The following is a 21375-nucleotide window of genomic DNA, read 5'->3' as shown; positions in this document are numbered from 1 at the left end:
TCACAATAATCACACCCTCATATGGACCACCAACTCGAGAGGGCTTGAGTAAAATCACTGCCCCCCTCATCCCCAAATCAATAGCTCCCTGTCTCGGGTTTTCTAAAGGCATCCACTATTGTGGGATCGCAGCCCCCTCTGACAGGGGGGTGCCCAGGTGGTGTGACCCCTGGAACAAGATGATAACTTGCGGGGAGCCCAAGGACCGCGCCCAGCGTGTTTTACAGACACACACAGCGCGTGGTGCTGGCATTGGCCCTGACAAATGAAACGGCCGCTCCCCTCCCCCAGGCCTAAGGAGAGCCGGGTGATGGGTCTGTATTGCGGGGCGATGCAGGGCTGCGCTGCGGGCACCCCTGGTTGCATGTAAGGCAACCCCTCGATCAGGGGCGGCTCTATGTATTTTGCCGCCCCCAGCACGGCAGTCAGGTAGCTTTTAGCAGCACACCTGCAGGAGGTCTGCTGGTAACACAGATTCGTCGGAATGCCTGCGGGTGATCTGCCGGTCCCGCAGCTTCGGTGTACCCGCCGCCGAATTGCCGCTGAATCCGCTGGACCGGCAGACCTCCCGCAAGCATGCCGCCAAAGGCTCCCTGACTGCTGCCCCCACAGCGACCGGCAGGCCACCCCCCACGGCTTGCCGCCCCAGGCACGTGCTTGGTGCGCTGGTGCCTGGAGCCGCCCCTGCCCTCGATGGCCCTGGAGGAGCGCGCGGGCGGGGGGCGCGTGACTTGACTTCCCGGGGCTGGGGACGGGCCACAGCGAGGCAGGAGCAAGTAGGGGGCGGGGGCGGGGGCGGGATCGGCACCTGCTTGATTCGCTGCTTGAGGCGAGGGTCCGCAAAGCTCCCCGCGCGGCCCCGCATGGCCCAGCGCCTCCGGCAGCTCTCGCCAAGCGAACCGAGGCGCGCCGCCAGAACGATGGAAATCAACCCGAAGAGCCGCTCTGGAATTCTATTCAGGCACTGACCTAGCCACCTAAACCTCCGCCCGAAGGGCCCATTCAAATTATCCCAACTTTATTGGCAGTTCTGGTATTACGAACAAGTCCTGGTCTAGGCTAGGAACACCGTACGGTGCGTTTACTGTACAGCAGGCGCCCCCGTCCCCAAACCCTCGGCTGCCTGGGGCTTTCCCACCCTTTTCCCTTTGGGGCTGAAGATTCCTGCCTTTGGTCTGAGCCCAGTCAAATACCTTCAGCCATTTTGCATTGATACGGTTTCTCTTGTGCGCAGGAAAGCCCTGTCCGGCCATTGGGCGCTCACTTCACCATTGCTGAAGCTGCAGGCATAAAACTTGGCTTGTTTTGTAGATCCCATTCAGGCGTGGACATCAGCTATGTCTTTTTAAAGTCAGGCACAAGTTGGTTGTGTTGTGCTTACAGGGAGGACCCAGCAATAAAAAGCGTTTCAGTTAAAGCCATGCCAGTATCAGTCCGTCAATGGCACGCTTTTATTTATTTATTATTGGTGTTATCACAGTGCCTAGGAGCCTTATGAGTAAGCCAAGAAAATTAATTGAAAGTTTAGGCATCAACACAACACTACGTTTTACAAGTCTAGCATGCACAAGTCAGACATTTCCAATCCCTCCCTGCGCCTCCTGGGACTTTGACACAATGTTGTCTTGTCTGCCTTGCACATACTGCAGGTGGTACTATACATTTCTGTTTCTCTTGTTAATTATGTTATTGAAATAACAGGATGTGCATGCATAATAGCCCAGTTAGTAATGCAATAAGTTCCTTAGCTTTAGGAATGTCCTATCTTTAATGGGTTTTGTTTTATTAATATCACCAGCATTAAATGTAAAAGTTATGATTTTAAATCCTGTGCTAACCTCCCTCCACCCCATTTGCCCAGCTGTGGCAGCTATTAGCATTCTGTGCTTTCTCCGGGGGAAGGAAGTGGGTGGGTTTGGACTGGGGTCCAGGATTCTTGCGTGGGGGTCTGGGAGAGATGTGCTACTGGGATTCTATTCTGTGTAAGGTTCCTATCCTGTCCTCATCAGCACAGTATCCCAGCCCCTTCCAGCAATGCCATACAGAGTGTGTGACACTTTCACAGACCTTGGGTAGGGTTACCATATGTCCGTATTTTCCTGGACATGTCTGGCTTTTTAGTTTTTAAATCGCCATCCGGGAGGAATTTTTAAATATCTAAAAACGTCTGGGAAAATACGGAGGTATGGTAACCCTAGATCGGAGCTGTGGAGCGGGGGGTTGCAGGCGCCGGCAGCGCACAGACAGCCTTCCGCCCCTCCTCCCCCAACCCTAAGAGACAGAGGGACCTGCCGGGGGGCGAGGTGGGGAGTCCTGGCAGTGCTTATCTGGGCCGGCTCCCAGGAAGCATCTGGCAGGTCCCTCTGGCTCCTAGGGTCGGGTTGCGGGGGCGGAGGGCTCTCTGTGCGCTGCCTGCGCCTGCAAGCCCCGCTCCGTGGCTCCAGCAGCTCCCATTGGCGTTTTTCCCGGCCAATGGGAGCCATGGAGTTCATGCTTGTGGCGGGCACAGCACGTGGAGACCCCTCGGCTGCCCCTGATCCTAGGAGCCAAGGGACCTGCGGCGGGGGGTGTGTGTGACTAGGTGAGCGGGGCGGGTGAAGAGGCGAGCAGTGAGCCAACAGCAGGTGCGGGGGTGAGTAGGCGAGCGGAGGGTGGTGGTGAAGAGGCAAGTGGCGAGAGAGCCAGTGGCTGGCGGGCAGGTGGGCGGGTGAGGAGGTGGGCAGGGAGGGTGAAGAGGCGAGCGGCAAGCTGGCGGGGGGCGGTGAAGAGACGAGTGGCGAGGGAGCCAGCAGCGGGCGGGAGGGTGAGGAGGCAGGCGGTGGGCAGGGAGGGGAGGAGGTGGGTGGTGAGCCAGCGGCAGGCAGGGGGATGGGTGAAAAGGCCAGCGGCGGGCAGCAGGGGTTGAAGAGGCGAGCGGCAAGGGAGCCAGCGGTGGGTGGGCGGGCGGAGATGAGGAGGCAAGCGGCGAGCCAGCAGCAGGCGGGAGTTCTCGGCGCGGACATGGGGGTTTCTGGCAGGAGAGGGAGGAGGTGAGAGGGAGGAGGCAAGTGGTGGGTGGTGGACTGAGGAGGGACGCAGCAAGCCAGCGGTGAGCCCCCCCCCCGGTGGAGTGTCCTCTTTTTTGAATGTTCAAATATGGTAACCCTAACCTTGGGAGACAGGCCAGTCCTCGCTTACAAACAGCCCCCCAACCTGAAGCAAATACTCACCAGCAACTACACACCACACAACAGAAACACTAACCTAGGAACAAACCCCGTTGCCAACTCTGTCTGCATATCCATTCAATGGACACCATCATAGGACCTAACCACATCAGCCGGGGCTTGTTCACCTGCATATCTACCAATGTAATATATACCATCATGTGCCAGGATTGCCCCTCTGCCATGTACATTGACCAAAGCAAACAGTCTCTACACAAAAGAATAAATGGACACAAATCAGACATCAAGAATTGTAACATTAAAAAACCAGTAGGAGAGCACTTCAATCTCCCTGGACACTCACTCACGAAAGCTTATGCCCAAATAAATCTGTTAGTCTTTAAGGTGCCACCAGACTCCTTGTTGTTTTTGTAGATACAGACTAACACGGCTACCCCCCTGATACTAGACTTAAAAGTGGCCATTCTTTAACAAAAAAAACTTCAGAAACAAACTTCAATGAGAAACTGCAGAACTGGAATTAATTTGCAAACTTGACACCATCAAATTAGCCTGAATAAAGCCTGGGAGTGGCTGGGTAACTAAAAAAAGTAATTTTCCCTCTGTTGATATTCACCCTTTCTTGTTAACTGTTGGGAATGGGCCACATCCACTCTGACTGAATTGGCCTCGTTAGCACTGACCCCCCACTTGTTATGGCAACTCCCATCTTTTCATATGCTGTATATTTATACCTGCCGACTGTATTTTTCACTCCATGTATCTGATGAAGTGGGTTATAGCCCACGAAAGCTTATGCCCAAATAAATTTGTTAGCCTCTCAGCTACCACAAGGATTTCTCATTGTTTTTAATATATATCAAGTAGGGGATTTTTCCCAGCTTCATCCCAAAGGATGGGTCCAAGCCTCCCTTCCCAGCGGGCCACCACCTCATTGCCCTCAGCAGCCTTTGCAGACCTAAGGAGGGAAGTGAAGACTACACTTCCCAGCATGCCGCGGGGTGAGCGGGCACTATAGCTGGAGACGGTGGGCGGGGTAGGAGGAAGGGAGCCGGAAACGGCAGTGTACGGTGGCCCGGAGGCAGGGCGGCGCTGGAGGCATGGAGTCCGTCGTATTCATCTTCTCGCTCATTGATTGCTGCGCTCTGATCTTTCTCTCCGTGTATTTCGTATCCTCTGGGCGAAGGGGCCGGGGAGGGGCGGGCGGCGTGTCGGGCAGAGTCGGGGGTGCTCGCGGGGTGGGGCGGCACCGGGGCGCTGGCTCGGTGCAGGGCTGTGGGGCGGTAACTCTGGGAAGGGGGGTCTTGGTGAGGGATAAGGGGTGTTATTCCCGGGGTTGGGGGAGCCGGTACAGTGGGCTGGGGTATCCCGGGGAAGAGGAGGAGGCTGAGGAGGGGGGTTGGGACACTCCCAGGGGTGGCATGATACTCACCCCCTGCCAATCACCATCCCCTGGGTGTCTCCTAATTCTGGTGGGACATGTTTAAGCCTAAAGGCCTGAATTCATTGAAATGTTTTAAAAGTTAGGAAAGCAACATCTGTGGATGTTGGGTTTTGTCAAATCCTGTTTTTGCAAAATCTCATTTGGGGCCTAAGTTGTTTCTCTGATATAGTTATTCTGTTAATTCAATGAATAACGTGATGGAAAGTCACACTTGTGAATTTTTCTGTATTTTTGGGAATGTTTTGCTAGTAATTTACATAGGATATTTTAAATCTCACAATTTGTCTCTCACTGATGGTCCTCTATGTTAACTGGAGGATGAAGAAAAATTAGTTAAGGATTTAAAAACAAAATCTGTACAATAAACATAGATGTTCCTTTGTCATAAACAGATTTGGGTTCTGTTCCAATTTCATCATGATACAGCACATCTGGCATAACTGTCTAATGATAATCCATTAAGGTGCATAAAATTCTGATTGTTACTGTGACTAAATATACAAATCACCTACCTGGGTGTTGAATGCTGCTCTTCACAGAATTATCTCCCCAGATACATGAGCATTTAAAATACTTGTGAATTTTTGTCAGCCATTAGTTTCTTCTGAAACTGCTTTGGTAAAAAGAAAGTTGGAGAATGTTGCTAGGACTCAAAAAGGCAGGAGAAGAATAGGCTGTTATGTGAAAATATTTCTATAACACAGAAGAATGTGCAGAAACATGGTTCAGTAATGAAAGCTTGCAGTGTACAATCCTCTAAATACAGAATTTCCATTAATTGCAATATGCTGCTTACACTCATAGTCCACATAAGGAAAAGCACATTGTGCTCCTTCCATATAGTTCATGTTATACTGATCTGTTTGGTCTTGATATGGGATGGGGGGGAGGTGCACAAAAGTGTTTTTTAAATCTCAAAAACTTCTAAAAGTTTGAGAAACCTTTGTAATCCAGTGTTCTCTGGATTCTGTGAATGTCTTATTCTGTTGGAAATGTATTCTTGGTGTTAGTATGCCACTAGTTCCTGGTTGAACTACCTTTGTAATTCTCCTTACACAAGGTTTCGCTAATCGCTCTTGTTTATTGTTTTATGGCATTATTGGGATGCAAAGGGCACTGGGTCTTTATCAAAATCTCTTTTCTTGCTTCATCATGACACAAAAAAGATGGCCTGAAGGGTTTTGTTTCTAAGGTAAATCGAAACCAGAAAGGCTTTAAAAACATCAGGAATATCAAGTGTCTTGTTTTTGCTGGAGTGTGAACTTTCATACCTCATTTGGGGAGGAGTGAGGGTAAATCTTTTTTCAAAGAGAATTTTTCTGACTAAAAATCCCTTCTCTCTTCTGGAATCAGTTTCTTGTGATAGCATCCCACTTGTTCCCCAGCTGAACATAGAGAAACTTGATATTGCTAATAATATGTTTTTTAAAAAGCAGAACTAATGTTTTTAAACCTTTCAGGTGACTTTGTATGTAATAAAGAACAAAAAAGTGCACATTTTTCTTCCTTCACAGATTACCTTTAAATAATAGTTCTGATATTAAAAGCACCTCTTGTTTTTCTTGTGGAGAAATGTCCTGATTATACACTTCAAAAGTGTCCATCACCAGATTATCTAGGCACTAGTTAATAATCATTAGTTTGCATTTCTCTAGCACTCTTCATTGGGGATCTCAAAGCACTCACAAATATCAACAAATTATAACTCCCAATACCCCTGTCTGATGGTAGTATTCTCAGTGAGTTAAGAAAAACTGTATATGTTTTCAGTTATAAGTGTCTAAACCTAGTAAGGGCCTCATTCTATTGCGGTCAGAGGGATCATTTGTATAAATAAGGGTTGTAGGACAAGGCCCAGGAACGGAAACTGCATTGAGAAATAAGCAAGCTCTGGAGTTCCCTAATCTGTGTTCAGTGTGTTGAAGCACTTGGCCAACAGTCATTGGTAAAAAGCACTGTGAGATTACTTGTGTGCTGATCGCACTGTGTTCCACATCTTTTCCTCACACACGTGATGTAGTAAAGAGAATAAAATAGGACAATACATGTAATTTACCTCAAACGTAACTGTGACCATTTTTTGCTCTAACAGAAAAGTGTCCCAATTAAAGCCTTAACTCCTCTATCCTATAGTAAAGGTGTGCCTAATTCCTGTGAGAGTTAAAATATAGCCTTGAATTACTGTCTGACAAAAAATGCTCCTTATCTTGGACTTCAGATAATAACACTATCAGATTTGGAATGTGACTATATTAATGCAAGATCTTGCTGTTCAAAACTAAATAAAGTAAGAAATCTTATGTTGCATTAAATTTGATAAAACTCAGTAGATCCTGTGTCCTAGCATTGGAAACAGTAGGGAGTGCTATGAATCTCAGAATGGTGGTGGGTGTTACTTTTTCTTTTCCCACACCTTTCCTTCACCCCAACTCCTAGAATGAACCTTTCTCGTATGTCCTACAGTATGAACTGTGGGGCATTCCCCCTCTCCCTGGTGCTTTGAGGCAGACCAATAAATTGGCTGTATACCTGCAGCTTAGACAGCCCCTTGCTTAGAATCTCTAGATTCTCTGCCTCTATCCCTGGGCACGAGGCAGACCAAGGGGTCGCTGGTTGTGACGTGGTTTTGTGATCTTTCTAACACTTTTTAGTTATTTTATTAGAAATCTGGCTATAATTCGTGGCCTTTTTTGACCAGAGCAGTTTTCAGACCTTGCCTACATGAGAAATTGTACCATTTTAACTAATTCTGCTTAGAAACTGACATAGTTAAATTGGTATGTTCCTCTTGTGTGGGCGCACTTATTTTGATTTGAGTGGCATAAGATTAGGCTTGGCAGAATTCATGGATTTTTGAAATTCAACAGATAATATTGATGTTTATTTTTAGCCTTTATCAGTTTTTATCATTTTAAAATTTTCAGTTTCACAGTGAGGCTCCAGCATACTTTCTACACGGCCATGGGGCTGATGACAGCAGGGCTACAGGGGGCTCCCCGCGCAGATGTGCGGCCCAGAAAGCCAGATCCCTGTGGATGGTAGGGCAGGGGAAGCTGCGTTTGCTGTGCGGAGCAGAGACCCATGGGAGGGACCAAAATGGGGTGGATGAGTACTTGACTGTAGGGGGTGCCACCCTCCTGCTGAATGGCTCCTGCCTAGGGATGGCCCTGCTCTCTCCTGGTTGGTGACAGTAGGACTGCAGGGTCAAGATCCCAGGAACCAAATCCCTGTGGTTGCTAGGTGTGGTAAAGGCTGCACGTACTGATTGCTATCGATCAATTTCCCCCCCTCCCCCCACGCCCCCATTTCTGTATGTTAGGTGAAATCAACATTTACAGATCACAAAAGATTTAAATTGAATCTTCCCAATGAAGGTTCCCAACTTGAGATAAATCAGTATAAGGCACTCTTACACAAAAGTGTGTCCACTGAAGAGGGTTGCTCCAACTTAACTAAATCAAGTTTAAGCCATTGGTACCATTTTTGCATGTAGCCCAGGTCTGAGACGGCTCTTGCACCACTCTGATCTACACTTGCTGGGGTGGGTCACTTTTCTTGCTTTGGTTGATTTTACATTGTTGATAGATCTGCTGCCTATTTTCTGAGCCCTTTGTATTGTCGTACTGGAAAAAATCTTGATTTGCGGAGAGACTGGATCAAATTGAATAAACACCAAGGAGTGGCTAATTGCACTGTAGCCAGGGAGGCATGAAGGGAGGGGGGGGGGGAAGGATTGATTTGTCAGTTTTCTGGGTTTTGAGATGGCCCCTATCTTTGTGGAGACATGCTACATTTTGTTCACATTGTGTACATTTTACTTGTTCAGATGTCCATTTTTCCAAAGTGATTAACTAGTGATTGATATTTAATGTGTCGCTTTTAGATACTTTCCTAAAGAAAGATTGATTCTCATTGATTAGTAACCATTCAAACATGTTGATTTCCAACTAAATATAGCCTTTACCCTAAATTGGAACTTCTTTTTGCTAACCAGGAGGCTACATTGTCTATATACGTATATTTAAAAAATTATACACCTTACCCTATGTATATTATCAGATTCTTAATTTTTACTGTTCATAATTGAAAATGGGGAATGATGCATTTCTTATTTACTAGATTTTTTTTTTATTTGTGATTTATATCAAGTTCTACACGGATGGAAATTGGAATTAAACTAAAAAATGCTCAAAAACAGCATTTTAGTTAAATAAAACTAATAGTTATCTTAAATGTGCTGGAAACATAAGAGAAATGTTTATCAGAACACGTTTTGCATCTTAAACTAAGGGTACGTCTTCACTACCCGCCGGATCGGCGGGTAGTAATCGATCTATCGGGGATTGATTTATTGAATCTCGTCTAGACGTGATAAATCGATCCCTGAACGCGCTCCCCGTCTACTCCAGAACTCCACCAGAGCGAGAAGCGGAGTCGACGGGGGAGCCGCAGCCGTCAATCCTGCGCCGTGAGGACCTGAGGTAAATTGATCTAAGATACGTTGACTTCAGCTACGCTATTCTCGTAGCTGAAGTTGCGTATATTAGATCGATTTCCCCTCTTTTTTTCTCCCCTCTTCTCCCCCCCCCCCCCCCCCCCCCCAGTGTAGACCAGCTCTAACTGATTTACTTACCAAAGGAAATATCTGTAGTTAGTGAATTGAAGTGATTGTTTCTGGTCACCATGTGCTTCAAGATTTTAGAACTAGTAGATCTCATCTTCTTGCACCTAATTTTTATTCATATATTGGAAGAGGAAAATAATCTTTCATGCTTTTCTACTTCCAAGTGATTTCTCAACTTTGAATGAAGTAAAACATTCTCTGCACCTGCTTAATCAGGGACTTCCACCAGTTCAGTACTTTTCTTTAAAACTTTGGCAGCATACATGGACTGCCTAATATTTTTTTTTATTTAACATATGGTTTTAATAGATTATAGTTTGTCATCATTGCAAATTTAATTTTAAATACATTTTTCTTTATAAACCCCCCCCCCCATTTAATTCTAAAAAAAATCTGATTTAAATAAAAATGTTTAATCCATTTTTATCCACTCTGTGTACACATGTAGTTTTTGACATAATTACACTAAGGGTTGGTTCCTCTGTGTAAATATTTAAACTTCTATAATATTTCCTTTTTTGCAGTGGGTGGTCCCAGAATTGATTGGCCATACTATTGTCACTGTATTAATGCTTATTTCATTGCACTGGTTCATCTTCCTCCTTAATTTGCCGGTAGCAACCTGGAATATATATAGGTAAGTGCACAGGATTTTATTTTCTTGTTCTCTTGAAATGTCACTACTTTCAAAATGGAGTATGAAGATAAACCGTATGTTGTGGTGGTACATCGTGATTGGATATTTCATTGATATCCTTAAGTTATTAATTCACTGTCGGTACTTTTGAAACTTTCCACAAATCTGACCTTTTTAAAATTTCCCATGTAGCCTAACAGGTTAGAAAATTGGCCTCTCCAGCGCTTTTAGCTGAAATTGCAACAAAGTTTGAGAACTTGAGATTCTTCAGTCTGCTTGTTGTAAAATTTATAATGACAAAGTACCTTGCTGTTGTGAGTCAGCCTCAAGTTTTCAAGGATTTAATGGCTTGAGCCTTTGAAAATAGTAGCATGTTAATGGGGTGAAATACTGAAAGCTCTGGTGATGTCCCATGCCCACGTGCTTGTTAGATTCTCCTCTTTCAGGTTTCACTCTTCACTTTAAAATCTCCCCAAGAGACGGTGTAAAGACAGTTCTTGTACTGCTGTAACTATGTGGGTATAGTGATACAACCTCCTATTGTGGATGTTTGTTGTACTGGTATAAAATTTACAGGAATAAGCAACACTGATATTGGCACCTTTAGGGTATATCAGTGTCCATCCAAGGTTTCTTTAACTATTAATTTCTAAACCAATATTGTTTATAACAATTCAAAGATTGTGTATAGATGAGGCCCTATAGCGGGGTGGGCAAACTATTTTGACCCGAGGGCCACATCTGGGTGAGGAAATCGCATGCAGAGCCATGAATGTAGGGCTGGGGCTGGGGTGCAGGAGGGAGTGCGGGGTGTGAGGGGGGGGGTGCGGTGTGCAGAAAGGGGCTCAGGGCAAGGGGTTGGGGCAGAGGAGGGGTGCAGAGTGCGGGGGGGGGCTCAGGGCAGAGGGTTGGGGTGCAGGGTGCGGTGGGGGCTCAGGGCAGAGGGTTGGGGTGCAGGGTGTGGTGGGGGCTCAGGGCAGGGGGTTGGAGTGCAAGAGGGGTTTGGAGTGCAGGCTCCGGCCCGACACTGCTTACCTGGAGCAGCTCCGGGGTGGCAGCAGTGCGCACTGGGGCCAGGGCAGGCTCCCTGCCTGCCCTGGCCCCGCACCGCTCCCGGAAGTGGCCAGCATCACGTCCCTGTGGCCCCTGGGGAAGAGGGGCCAGAGGGCTCTGCGACCTGCTCTCACCTGTGGGAACCTCCCCCGAAGCTCCTGCAGTTCACCGTTCCCGGCCAGTGGGAGCTGCTGGCAGCGGTGCCTGCAAGAGAGGGCAGCACACGGAGCCCTCTGTCCCCACTCCCCCAGGAGTTGCAGGGATGTGGTGCCAGCCACTTCTGGGAACGGCGTGGGGCCCGCAACACCACAGGTGTGGTAATCCCGTGGGCCGGATCTGGCCTGCAGGCCGTACTTTGCCCACCCCTGCCCTAGATGCTACCTTGACTACGACTCTTCTCCTTCTCTCTGCCTCTGTCCAAACTTCCTGTTCATTGCTTCCTTCACCTCCATTGTCCACTCTCGATTTTGTGCCATCTGCGTTGCCCGTTGTGCCTTGAACAGCCTGCCATCTTGTGTATCAAGCTCTGTCTACATGTTTTTTTGTTTTTGTTTTGTTTTTTTTATTTAAATCACACCTATAGCATAAAGCCCTCTCTCCATTTTGTGTGGTCAGTGCTGGTATTGCTGCATTTTTGAACTTGGAACGCCTTAGGACAGAGACCTGTTTGTCTCACACTTATTCTGTTGCTGTACAGAGAAAATATATGCTAATGTCATCATATTAATGAAGTACATGAGCAAGATCCTTGCAAACCACCCCTTAGCCTTCCTCCAGAAGCTACTTGTAAGATGAAGTGCATGTGGCCAGAAGACCAAATGTTTATCATTTAGCTGTATAATATTGTTGTTTAACTCAGAGAAGCAATTGCATATTGTCATGAAAGATAAGTCAGAGTAATTATGCTTGAGTTGTTTTTAAACAAGACATAAAAATTTGTTGCTGCCTTGGCTCGTAGCAAGGTGCCAGTCAGCCCATAGCGTTTGAGTAGCATGAGTCTAACTTGTATACGGTACCTCCCTTGTATCTGTGTACATAGACTGTGTTTGGCTGTGAAGTGTCTTGTGGTATAAATGCTTGAAAGATGCTACATAAACAAAGTGCTATTGCTCAAAAAGACTGTTTACCTTGGTAACTGACTAATTTCGGTTAGACTTTTTCTGCAGCGAGACTGTACTTTTTCTTGCAAGACTTTCTCGGGAGGTTCCTCGGAGTTTTGGAAATCCCTCCTACTTATTTCCCCTTTGAATAACTCAAAGGTATTGTAGTGTGTACCAGTCTCTGGAAGAGAATTTAAAGTAGCCTGTCAATGTCACTCCTTGTTGGCCAGTGGAGGTTAGAGAGAGCAACACAATGCCTGCCCTCCTCACCTTTAATAAAGGAAATCATTCTCAAAGGCCATCTTGAATAGTCCAATTAAGTTTAATTATAAGATGTCAGTCAATCAGAAGTAATAGATCTTCTGAACACAAATATCCACGTTTATTTTTTCAATTTACAGCTTGTATGACAAATTCAATGTAATAATACAGTTCTGCACTTCTCCTTCCCCTATAGGTCAGAATTACAAACTACGTTTTTAATATCCCCTTCTGTCTGAGAATCTTGGTATCCTTTACAAACACTAATAAATATACCCAACATCACTGTCAGTATGTAACTGAACCATTTTACAGGTTAGGAAACGGAGGTGCAGAGAAATAAATGACTCAAAGTGTGTGGTATAGGTAGGGATAGAACCCAGATGTGGTCCCAGCCACTGTCTGTACAGAAAATATTATATTGAGATGAACAACAAAAAATGCAAGGGTCTGTCAGAATACATTTAAGGAAGAGTTGTGGGAGTTACCACTTGTGAAACACGGATTAAATATTAAATTATAATCCATTTGAGTATGAACTCTAAACTGTTGTAGTCAGAAAGATTTCTCAGAATCTTCTTTATGAGCTAATGACATTTCAGAAACCAAGTTCTGGCCTACAACAACATTACTGCATCCTGCAGGAGTTTGAGTGGTGCCAGACTATCCATTTCACCCAGAGCTGGGTAGAGTACAAAACAAACAACTGAAGAAGCCTTCTTAGCTTCCTTATGATCTTTGCAAAACTGTGCTCTGTTAAGAGGCTGGTAGCCAGGGTGAATGTTCGTGTGGGCAAAGTTAGGGTCATGTTTGTTTGTGTTTTTTGTATTCCCCTTGAAATCCTGTATGCTTTAGGATTACCACACAAATAGCATGGAAGTTTGTCATTGAGTTCAGTGATCCAAATTCTGATATTTATATTGCGTAGCATCTCACTCCACAAGTAGTCCCATTAATTTCAGTGAAAGTTTCACAGCGTAAGAGATGATCTGACATGAATAGGGTTATTCAAGTGTGCCCCAGTGGGGTCAGATGCAGGCTTATACTTCTTAATGAGGCTGAATGTGAGACGGCTTTACAGGAACAGAGTTGTTTGAGGCAACAAAGGGGGAGTTTCCCAAGATTCCAAGTGGTCAGCTATTTAGAAATCCTACCTGATCTCCTTGTTCAGGATCTGGGATATGTAAGGTATCTGGTCACTTAACTTTTTGCAGGATAGCAGTGATGCTTTTTACAGAAGTCTCAAATGAGGCACCATTTGGGGCTTTTGTATTAACACTGCTTTCAGTACCCAGTTTTTCAGCTTAAAGGGACATGGTTAATTTGAAATCTAACCACTTTAAAAAAGTGAAATATAAGTAGTAGTAAATGCCACAGCTGCCCAAGTAACCCTATCAATCGTGGTGGTGGTAGTAGCATGTTTCTTCTCTCTGGTGCTGTGTGAAAGACCCACACACACATCCCAAGAAACACAGAGCATGACTATATGCAAAGGTCTGTCCGAGGTAAAGTAAAGCAATTGAAAAATGGTGAAAATACTTTTTCAGTTATAGGAATTTTAGATTTTGCTTGTAATAATAGGTTTAAAATAATTGTGATTTTTTGTTTTTTTGTTTTTTAGTAGGCGACCCTTTAAAACAAACAAGAATTAAGAAACTTACCTTAACACAGCACCAAAATGCTTTATATTCTAGTGAATTCTAATGGGAGCTGAAGTCTCTCAGCCCTCCTTTGCCTCAAGGCTTTATGCCCTGTAGGAAAATATAATACAAGCCCGTGCCTCTAAGATGGCAGTTCCATGTGGTGAGTGGAGGTTGTGAAGCAATGACAAGTATTTCTAGGAACAGTACTGTCAGCTTCTTTACTACAATATTTATTTATTTAGCTCTCTTAGTATGTCAGCTAATTACTGCAATTTTTTTAAGAAACTGAATCCAAATAATAAATAACTCAAAATTCTCCAAGCTTTAATTACAATTGCATCACTTCCTGTTTTGTGTGTCCCAAACCCTGCAATGAGGGGAATAGTTCATACATTTACCTCGAAAGCAAAGCAGGTAAAGAAGTGAAGTTTATGGTATTCATCTGCTAAGCAGTTTAAGAAAATGATGCAACGTGCCCCACATGGAAGGGGCACTACCAGGGTCTATTTCAGATGAACACAAAGTTCATGTTCTTTGCTTTATTTCATTAAGATGCAGCACAAAGTAAACTGGAAAGTAACTTTCGTCTCCAGCTTTTCACTTACTTTAATGTTAGGGATTACTTGTAAAAATAAAAACAATTAATCAACATTTATTTTTTTTAAATTTAAACAAGAATAATCTTGACTTCAACTACTGAAATTTTTTCATTTCCAATGGTTTCTAATGAGACCTGATTTTTCTGTGTCCTAATCTGCCTTATGGCACTTTAATTTTCATATGAAATGAATCAGAGAAATACTATGGAGTGGATTTCTTTCTTTTATCCTGGCTGCACCTTGGTTGAATTTACTCTGGAGTTGCATAGCTTATTAGTGCTATGAATAGTCTCTCTCTTTGCTGGCAACATCTTTTCCCCTATGTTTGGTAAGGTAAAGGGGGAAAGCCTCTTGGTACCATGGTAGGGGAGCCAAGTTTATTTGTATGCAGAGGCAACCAAAGGTTGTTTTGGATTTACACTTCTGAGATCAGAAAAAGAGGGTTCAGAGCAGGAGTTTAATAAGGATATGCCCAACTAATCTTACTGTTACTTCTAGGAAGGTAGGGCTGAGGGGTATCCAAACTGGGTGTGAATTTGGCTCATTTGAGGTAAGGGCTGTAGTCTTGGACATATTCAGACTGGTCTTGTAGTGGAAATACTGTCAGGTAAAATGTAATGTCAGGTGAAAATACTTGTTTGATATTCAGAAGATGCTGAAATTTATTTTAGTGGCTTTCTTCTGGGTTGAATTTCTTGCTTTTTGGTAATTATGCGGAGTCTCTGATTTTGTTTGTTCTTTGTCCTGAGGCCACCCAATGTCTGTCTCAGACCACAAACTAAAAATATTTGAATTTCTCTATTTTTATCAGTTGACTTTCCTGTTCCCCAGCCTAGCTGTTTAAATCAACCTTGGGGAATTTCTAGTTTTTACTAGACATGGAATAACTTTTTTAATGGCTTTACCACTCTTAAACAAATGGAGTATCTGTTCCAGCAAACACACAGATGCTTCAGATTCTGCCTGCCTAGGAAATGAGAGGCCAGGAGTTCTGTCTCAAGTTCTGAGTGGTAGCATGAACCCAGCTGCTGCATTAGCATTGCAGAAACTGAAGCTGGAATCCATTTTTATATATATAATACACTAAATTTTTTATATTCCCCTTCAACCCTTTAGACAAATATAGGTGACTTTGTCTTTGAACATTCTGGCATAGCTGGTCAGATGTAATCCATTACCTGTTGCACTGTATTTTTAGAATAGGTGGGACTTTGTCATTATATACACCAAAGCGCTAAATTCTGGGCTCAAATGCTTATTATTCACTTGCAAAACATCAAATGGCACCTTGTCAGAATCAAGTAGGAGTGTAACAGTCCTTGCTCCAGCATTGTTCTCACTTGCTGCACCTCTGGAACACTGCTACCCTTTTCCTCAGAGAGAATGGATTAAATTATGATTATCTGAGTTTTAGGTTTTGTAACAAAGGAATACAAAACCTAGAATTTCTCATCTCATAATAAAAATGAGATCAACAGCACTTCTTCTCATTCCTGCCTGCTCTCTGATTTGGTCTGTTACATAAAGTGTTTTCTTTATTTCTAGACATTTCTATGGCACTACAGTATCAGAGCCTTCAAAATATTAGTAAATGTGTTCCTCACACACTTCTGAGAAGAAGGGAAGTATTATCCTCATTTTACAGATGGGGGAACTGAATTACATAGAGATTGTGTCTTGCCCATGGTCACACAGGATGTTTGTGGCAGATGTGGGACTAGAACCCAGACTTTCTACAGTCCACTAATAGTGCCTTAGCCAGGAGAACACAGTTCCTCTGTTGACTAGTTGTATCTGGCAGTGGAAGATGCTAATTCTGCTCAGAATCCTAACAAAACCACTAGCATGTTAGATTTCAGCCTCTTCACTTTAACGCATCTCACTTTCGTTGGGAACTTTCTCCATAAATCTTGGTACCTACATGCAGTAAGAGAACTGGTATAGAATCAGTTATTACCACTGAAACTTTAATATGTGAATGTAGGGGGGGGTGTACTGAATTAGAAAATGACTCTTAAAATGGGGAGCAATGTCTTTGTTTTCCCTCTTTGACTGCTTCAGTAAGATTTGTTTGAATACTGAGACTAAAATTAATTTTTTGTTTTTAAATCTTTCAGGTTCATTATGGTGCCAAGTGGGAACCTGGGGGTGTTTGACCCCACAGAGATCCATAATCGGGGGCAATTGAAATCACACATGAAGGAAGCCATGATTAAGCTAGGCTTTCACCTGCTTTGTTTCTTCATGTACCTTTACAGGTTAGTCTTAAATCTTGTGCAGCATAGGAACAAAGGAATTGTCATACTAGCATTTCATATCCTCTTTATTCTGCCAGTGTAACTGCATATCTATCCTCCTTCTGCAGCCTATTTAAGCTCTTTGCTCAAGTAATAACTTGTGGCAGTCCGTTCCAGGTTGAACATGCACTCTCAAAATATTGCCCTTAATCATTTTTTAATTTGTTTCCTTTAAATGTAACTGGATATTCCCTTGTTCAGAAATTGAGTGGGCCTGACTAACTTCTAAACTAGGATGATGGTTTAGTTTGGGGGAATCAGCACTTCATGCACCAGCAACTGTGATGTCACATTCTAGATTATGCAGGGAAGAAGGGATTCAAGACTTCATACTTCTAATGTCGGGGGGTGGGAAAGCTGCACTTTTTTGAAAACAAATGCACACAAACTGTAGCTGACTTAATCCATCATAAGTGAGCAGCAAAGGGTACAAACAATTAATTTGATTTGTAGTTCAAATTTAAAGGAAAGTAAATAATGGCAGAATGAGGGTAAAGGGGATGGTGTTTCACTTACCTGTTACTGATAGAACTTTTAGATTTTTAAAATTTTGTTTTAAAAATCTAAAAATTTTAGTCATATCCAGCCTGTCTACTCTGGGCCTATCACTTCAGCTTGGCTGCAACTGCACTGGGTAGTTTCATATCTGTCTAGTAAAAGTTTCTCTCTCGTATCTGGTTATAATGAAACCTATTTTTCCTCCCATTGAAACATTTCTATTTAACCAAGTTTTATAGAAAACTTTTCAAAACATAAATTTGAGGCCTAAACTTTTTGAGCATCCCTTTTAAATTATGCTATCCTGCACACAGTGAAAATGATTGGGAGTAACTACAGGGCATGTCTTTTTTTTTTTTTTTTTAAGCCTTGTTCCAGGTGCATACGTTAATGTATATTTTTTTGCCCAGATTTCCAAGATATGTAAGGGTTAAGTATCTTAGTATAAAATCTATTGCAAGCAGCATGCAGGGTGCTAAGTGGATTTAACACACAGAATAAAAAGTGATGGTTAATACCTATCCCGTAAGGGAGCTACTTGGGGACCAAATTTGTTTTAATAGACATTCTCATGCAAACCTTCCCATAGGGTTGGCCAAGCTACAACTCAATGAGTTCTGTGACGTGGCCACCTTTTCATTTCAAGATGGATCATTGCATGCTAAGATTTACAATCTCTGCAAATCTTGCCTTCATAATAAAGGTGAAGGTGGTTGTGATCTCTGTTCTGCTTAAGCAAATGAGGTGCATCCATCTGATTAAAACTGTAGGTGCTCTGAGATTTGCATATGCTTCAGTAATACACCAATCTCCTCTTTTGTCTTGCCACAGTATGATCTTGGCTTTGATAAATGACTGAAGTTGAAAAGGAACTGGTTAGTTGCCAAATTTTGAACCATCCGAATCACTCCAGTGAACAGTTGTGGAGCCAGAGACACTTTCGAACATACCTGGACCGGTGTCGTCATGCAGTATATTTTTTCCTCTTTGAACGAGAAATATTTTTGCTGTATTTTTAACATAAAATATTTTAAAAAGCCATGACATTGAGTTTTTGTAGCAATTGATTAAGTGTGGTATGAAATGAACAAAAACTGTCTATTAGATCTTGTTAGATTTAATTTTTATATGGAACTGATCTTGTAGCACAGTGCCTTGCACTCTAAAGAAAAGATAACAGGAAAAGACAGCCTGGTTTAGCAGGTCTCTGCTCAGATCTATACCAGTGGAAGGTCCAGATGCAAATTTAAGTGCAGGTTTAATACATCTGCTCATTCATAAAGGCCTTTTGTAAGTGCCTCTGGCTGTCGGGTTGTTTGAAGATCTATTTTGGAGTCCTGTAGTGGAGTGCGCACTCAATAGGCTGGAGCTCCAGAGAAGCTTGTACCACGTGGATCTTTTATCTGCTTGGAGCTATTCCATGAAACAGCATTATGATGAAAGGAAAAAAACAACCACCACCACCTAGCACTACTTCCATTATCTCATTTTCTGTATGGGGTAAGGCAAAAGCGATCCTGGTCTATGCTCTAGTGTAAACTTATCTGTATCAACATAAAAGAGAAATATGAGTTATGATTCTTTCCTCTTACACTCTTGCTACACAATACATTGATCTACAGATGGAGACTCACTCGGGAGTAATCCACACATTGCAGCAAAGGACAGGGAGACTGGCAGAAGCTACAGTAAAGCTAAAAAAACAAGGAGTCTGGTGGCACCTTAAAGACTAACCGATTTATTTGGGCATAAGCTTTTGTGGGTAAAAACCTCACTTCTGCATCCGAAGAAGTGAGGTTTTTACCCACGAAAGCTTATGCCCAAATAAATCGGTTAGTCTTTAAGGTGCCACCAGACTCCTTGTTGTTTTTGTGCATACAGACTAACACGGCTACCCCCTGATACTTGACAGTAAAGCTAAATGACCTCTCAATCTATTTATCCAAGACCTTGCTGTTCCCATTTCAAGACAGGTGAATCAAAAATAAACACACATGGAAGAATAGTGCTCTCTATCAACAACTTTTGTCAGTTACCTCTGTGATGGCCAGCTGTAACTTTCTTTTCAACTGCTCTCCCCATGCCACATTCACATCAAATAGCTGAGCCTAAATTCATTGTTCGGGATTCTTATTTTCAGGTCAGTGTGTTACTCTTTTTGATGATACAGGCCACTTTTCTAGATCAGTCAGTCTGTGTTTTTAAAATACTAAGTCTTAACAAGACTCACGGGAAGGGCGGAGAGATGCTGTCCAAAAGAGCAATTGTATCCCGTTGATTTTATATGCAAAATTAGTTGAAATTAAACTGTTAAAATAATTGCTGCAGATTCTTATTCTTTGAGGCCAGCACTAAAGACCTTTAGATAGTTGGCGAAATCAAGCTTCAGCATCTTGCCTTTAACTTTCTTGCTGGGATAGCCTTGGCCTTAGATTTGAGGACATTAAACGTGCCACGTTTGGACACCAGTTGTTCCAAAATCAAAACCAATTATGCTTAGCAGACAAAATAGTTTGTATTGCTACCATGTTTACTCAAGTGCCAACAATATGCTCAGCTCTGCACAAGCTCTAAAATAGAGATGGTACCGGCCTTAAAGAGCGTAAACTATCAATAGATCCTGCATAGAGAGGATGTGCTAGGAAGCCCAGAAAACAGGGGAGAGTAAGGTTTTGTTTTTTAATATAAGTGAGTCCTAGTGGTAATCCTGGAAGGAATGGGTAGTGGGGCACCAGTAACAATACTATCTCTCTACTGCTGCCTAGCTTACTACCTGTACTGCAGCATCAGATACTTTGTACACTCACTTGGAGATACAATTTAATGTTAAGAATGCTGCCATGATTTACAGTAGCAGTAAAGAAGCTAAGCAGGATGCCCAGCATGCTCTATGCATTGTCAGATCCAGTCTGCAATGCCATCTGCTGTCATGCAAATGTGCACCTTACAAAGGAAAGGATGGGTTGTCAATACCTGTAGAAAAATAGAATGCAGAAAGCTTAACACTACCACCAGCTCCTGAATTAGTACAAATAGTTCTAACCTCTCCCAGCACTTGTGCCTTGTGATTACCTGCCTGAAAAGCCATGGCTTCTCATTGGCAGACAAAAGGCCAGCTAACATGCTCTTCTGTAACTTTATACCTTCTTATCCACTGTTCATCAGTAGTCATTGCTGCTCACTAACTTTAGAAGTCTCATGCAGCAGCAGCACTGGTGACCTCTGCTGTTTCACATTAAAGATTCCAGCAGTAGTGTTGTTCACGGCAGAAAGACTAAAATAGTTGTTCAGGGGAACAGAGGTTGGAAAAAAAAAAAAAACTCTCTCTCTAAAATGGCATAGTAAAAGCAGCCTCCTGTCCAATGTAGCTTTTTGTTAAAGGAGCCAGGGTCACATTTTCTATTTTATAGTTGAAAGGGGGTTACAAGCATAGATGAGACAGAGGGATTCTGTGCTGTTGGAGTGTAGTGTGACATAGCCTTGCTCCTAGGAATGTGCTGGAGATGGAAGGCTCCCTCCAGGGCTAGACCAGTGAGTCTACATACTAACATTCATACTTCAACAATCTAGGTAACTAAATCAGGAGCCAAACAGTAGTTTGGGAGCAGAAACAATGCAAAGGGCATCTTTTAAGGTATGCTCTTCCCTGCCACCAAGAGCTAAGCTGAAAAGAACAAGTGTTTTGAAATTTTATCTGCAGCTCAACTGAAACCCTATTTTAAAAGATTGAATAAGTAGAGGAAGATGATACAAAGCAAAGTGGAAATGGTAGTGTTAATACCAGTATCATCTAATGCTTTTTGTCCACAGGTCTCAAAAGTGCTTTACTAAGCTGTATAAGTACTATCCCCATTTTACAGATGGGAAATGGGAGGTATAGAGAGCATAAGTGAGAGCTGATTACTACTCAGGTTTCTGACTCCATGCTCTAACTACAGGCTCCCTCTGCCTCCTGGATACACAGATTTTGGGGGGGAGGGAGGGGAGGGGAGAGGGAGGGTCAAGTGCTCAATGTGGGTTGCATTCAGGACAGAAGTAACTTTATCACCTCT

The 21375-nt window shown here is 43.4% G+C and overlaps 2 protein-coding genes across 5 annotated transcripts in view; one reads left to right on the top strand and one right to left on the bottom strand.

Moving 5' to 3' along the window:
* The window catches only part of NVL (nuclear VCP like), a 66662-nt gene extending 65666 nt beyond the window's left edge, over positions 1-996 (bottom strand). The window contains exon 1 of the mRNA XM_065589375.1: positions 809-996. Coding sequence (XP_065445447.1) covers positions 809-865 — 57 coding nt within the window. The 5' untranslated portion in view covers positions 866-996. The remainder of the gene's footprint in view (positions 1-808) is intronic.
* Positions 997-4180: 3184 nt separating this feature from the next.
* CNIH4 (cornichon family member 4) lies at positions 4181-18364 on the top strand. Of its 4 annotated transcripts, XM_042848569.2 has the most exons (6): positions 4181-4336; positions 6830-6898; positions 7536-7649; positions 9760-9872; positions 16646-16786; positions 18155-18364. In XM_042848569.2, exons 1-6 carry the CDS (start codon positions 4268-4270, stop codon positions 18180-18182), a joined length of 534 nt encoding a protein of 177 aa, XP_042704503.2. In that variant the 5' UTR covers positions 4181-4267; the 3' UTR covers positions 18183-18364. The 4 variants fall into 4 exon arrangements, with proteins under 4 accessions (XP_042704503.2, XP_005289644.1, XP_023967494.1 ...); XM_005289587.4 differs by lacking the exon at positions 7536-7649; XM_065590626.1 differs by lacking the exons at positions 4181-4336; positions 7536-7649 and adding an exon at positions 8978-9092 and having other exon boundaries at positions 6815-6898.
* Positions 18365-21375: the final 3011 nt, after the last annotated feature.

The sequence above is a fragment of the Chrysemys picta genome, chromosome 3, assembly GCF_011386835.1.
Source record: "Chrysemys picta bellii isolate R12L10 chromosome 3, ASM1138683v2, whole genome shotgun sequence".
Classification (NCBI taxonomy): domain Eukaryota; kingdom Metazoa; phylum Chordata; order Testudines; family Emydidae; genus Chrysemys; species Chrysemys picta.
The sequence above is the reverse complement of the archived record's forward strand: the minus strand, read 5'-3'. Positions and strand labels throughout refer to the sequence as shown.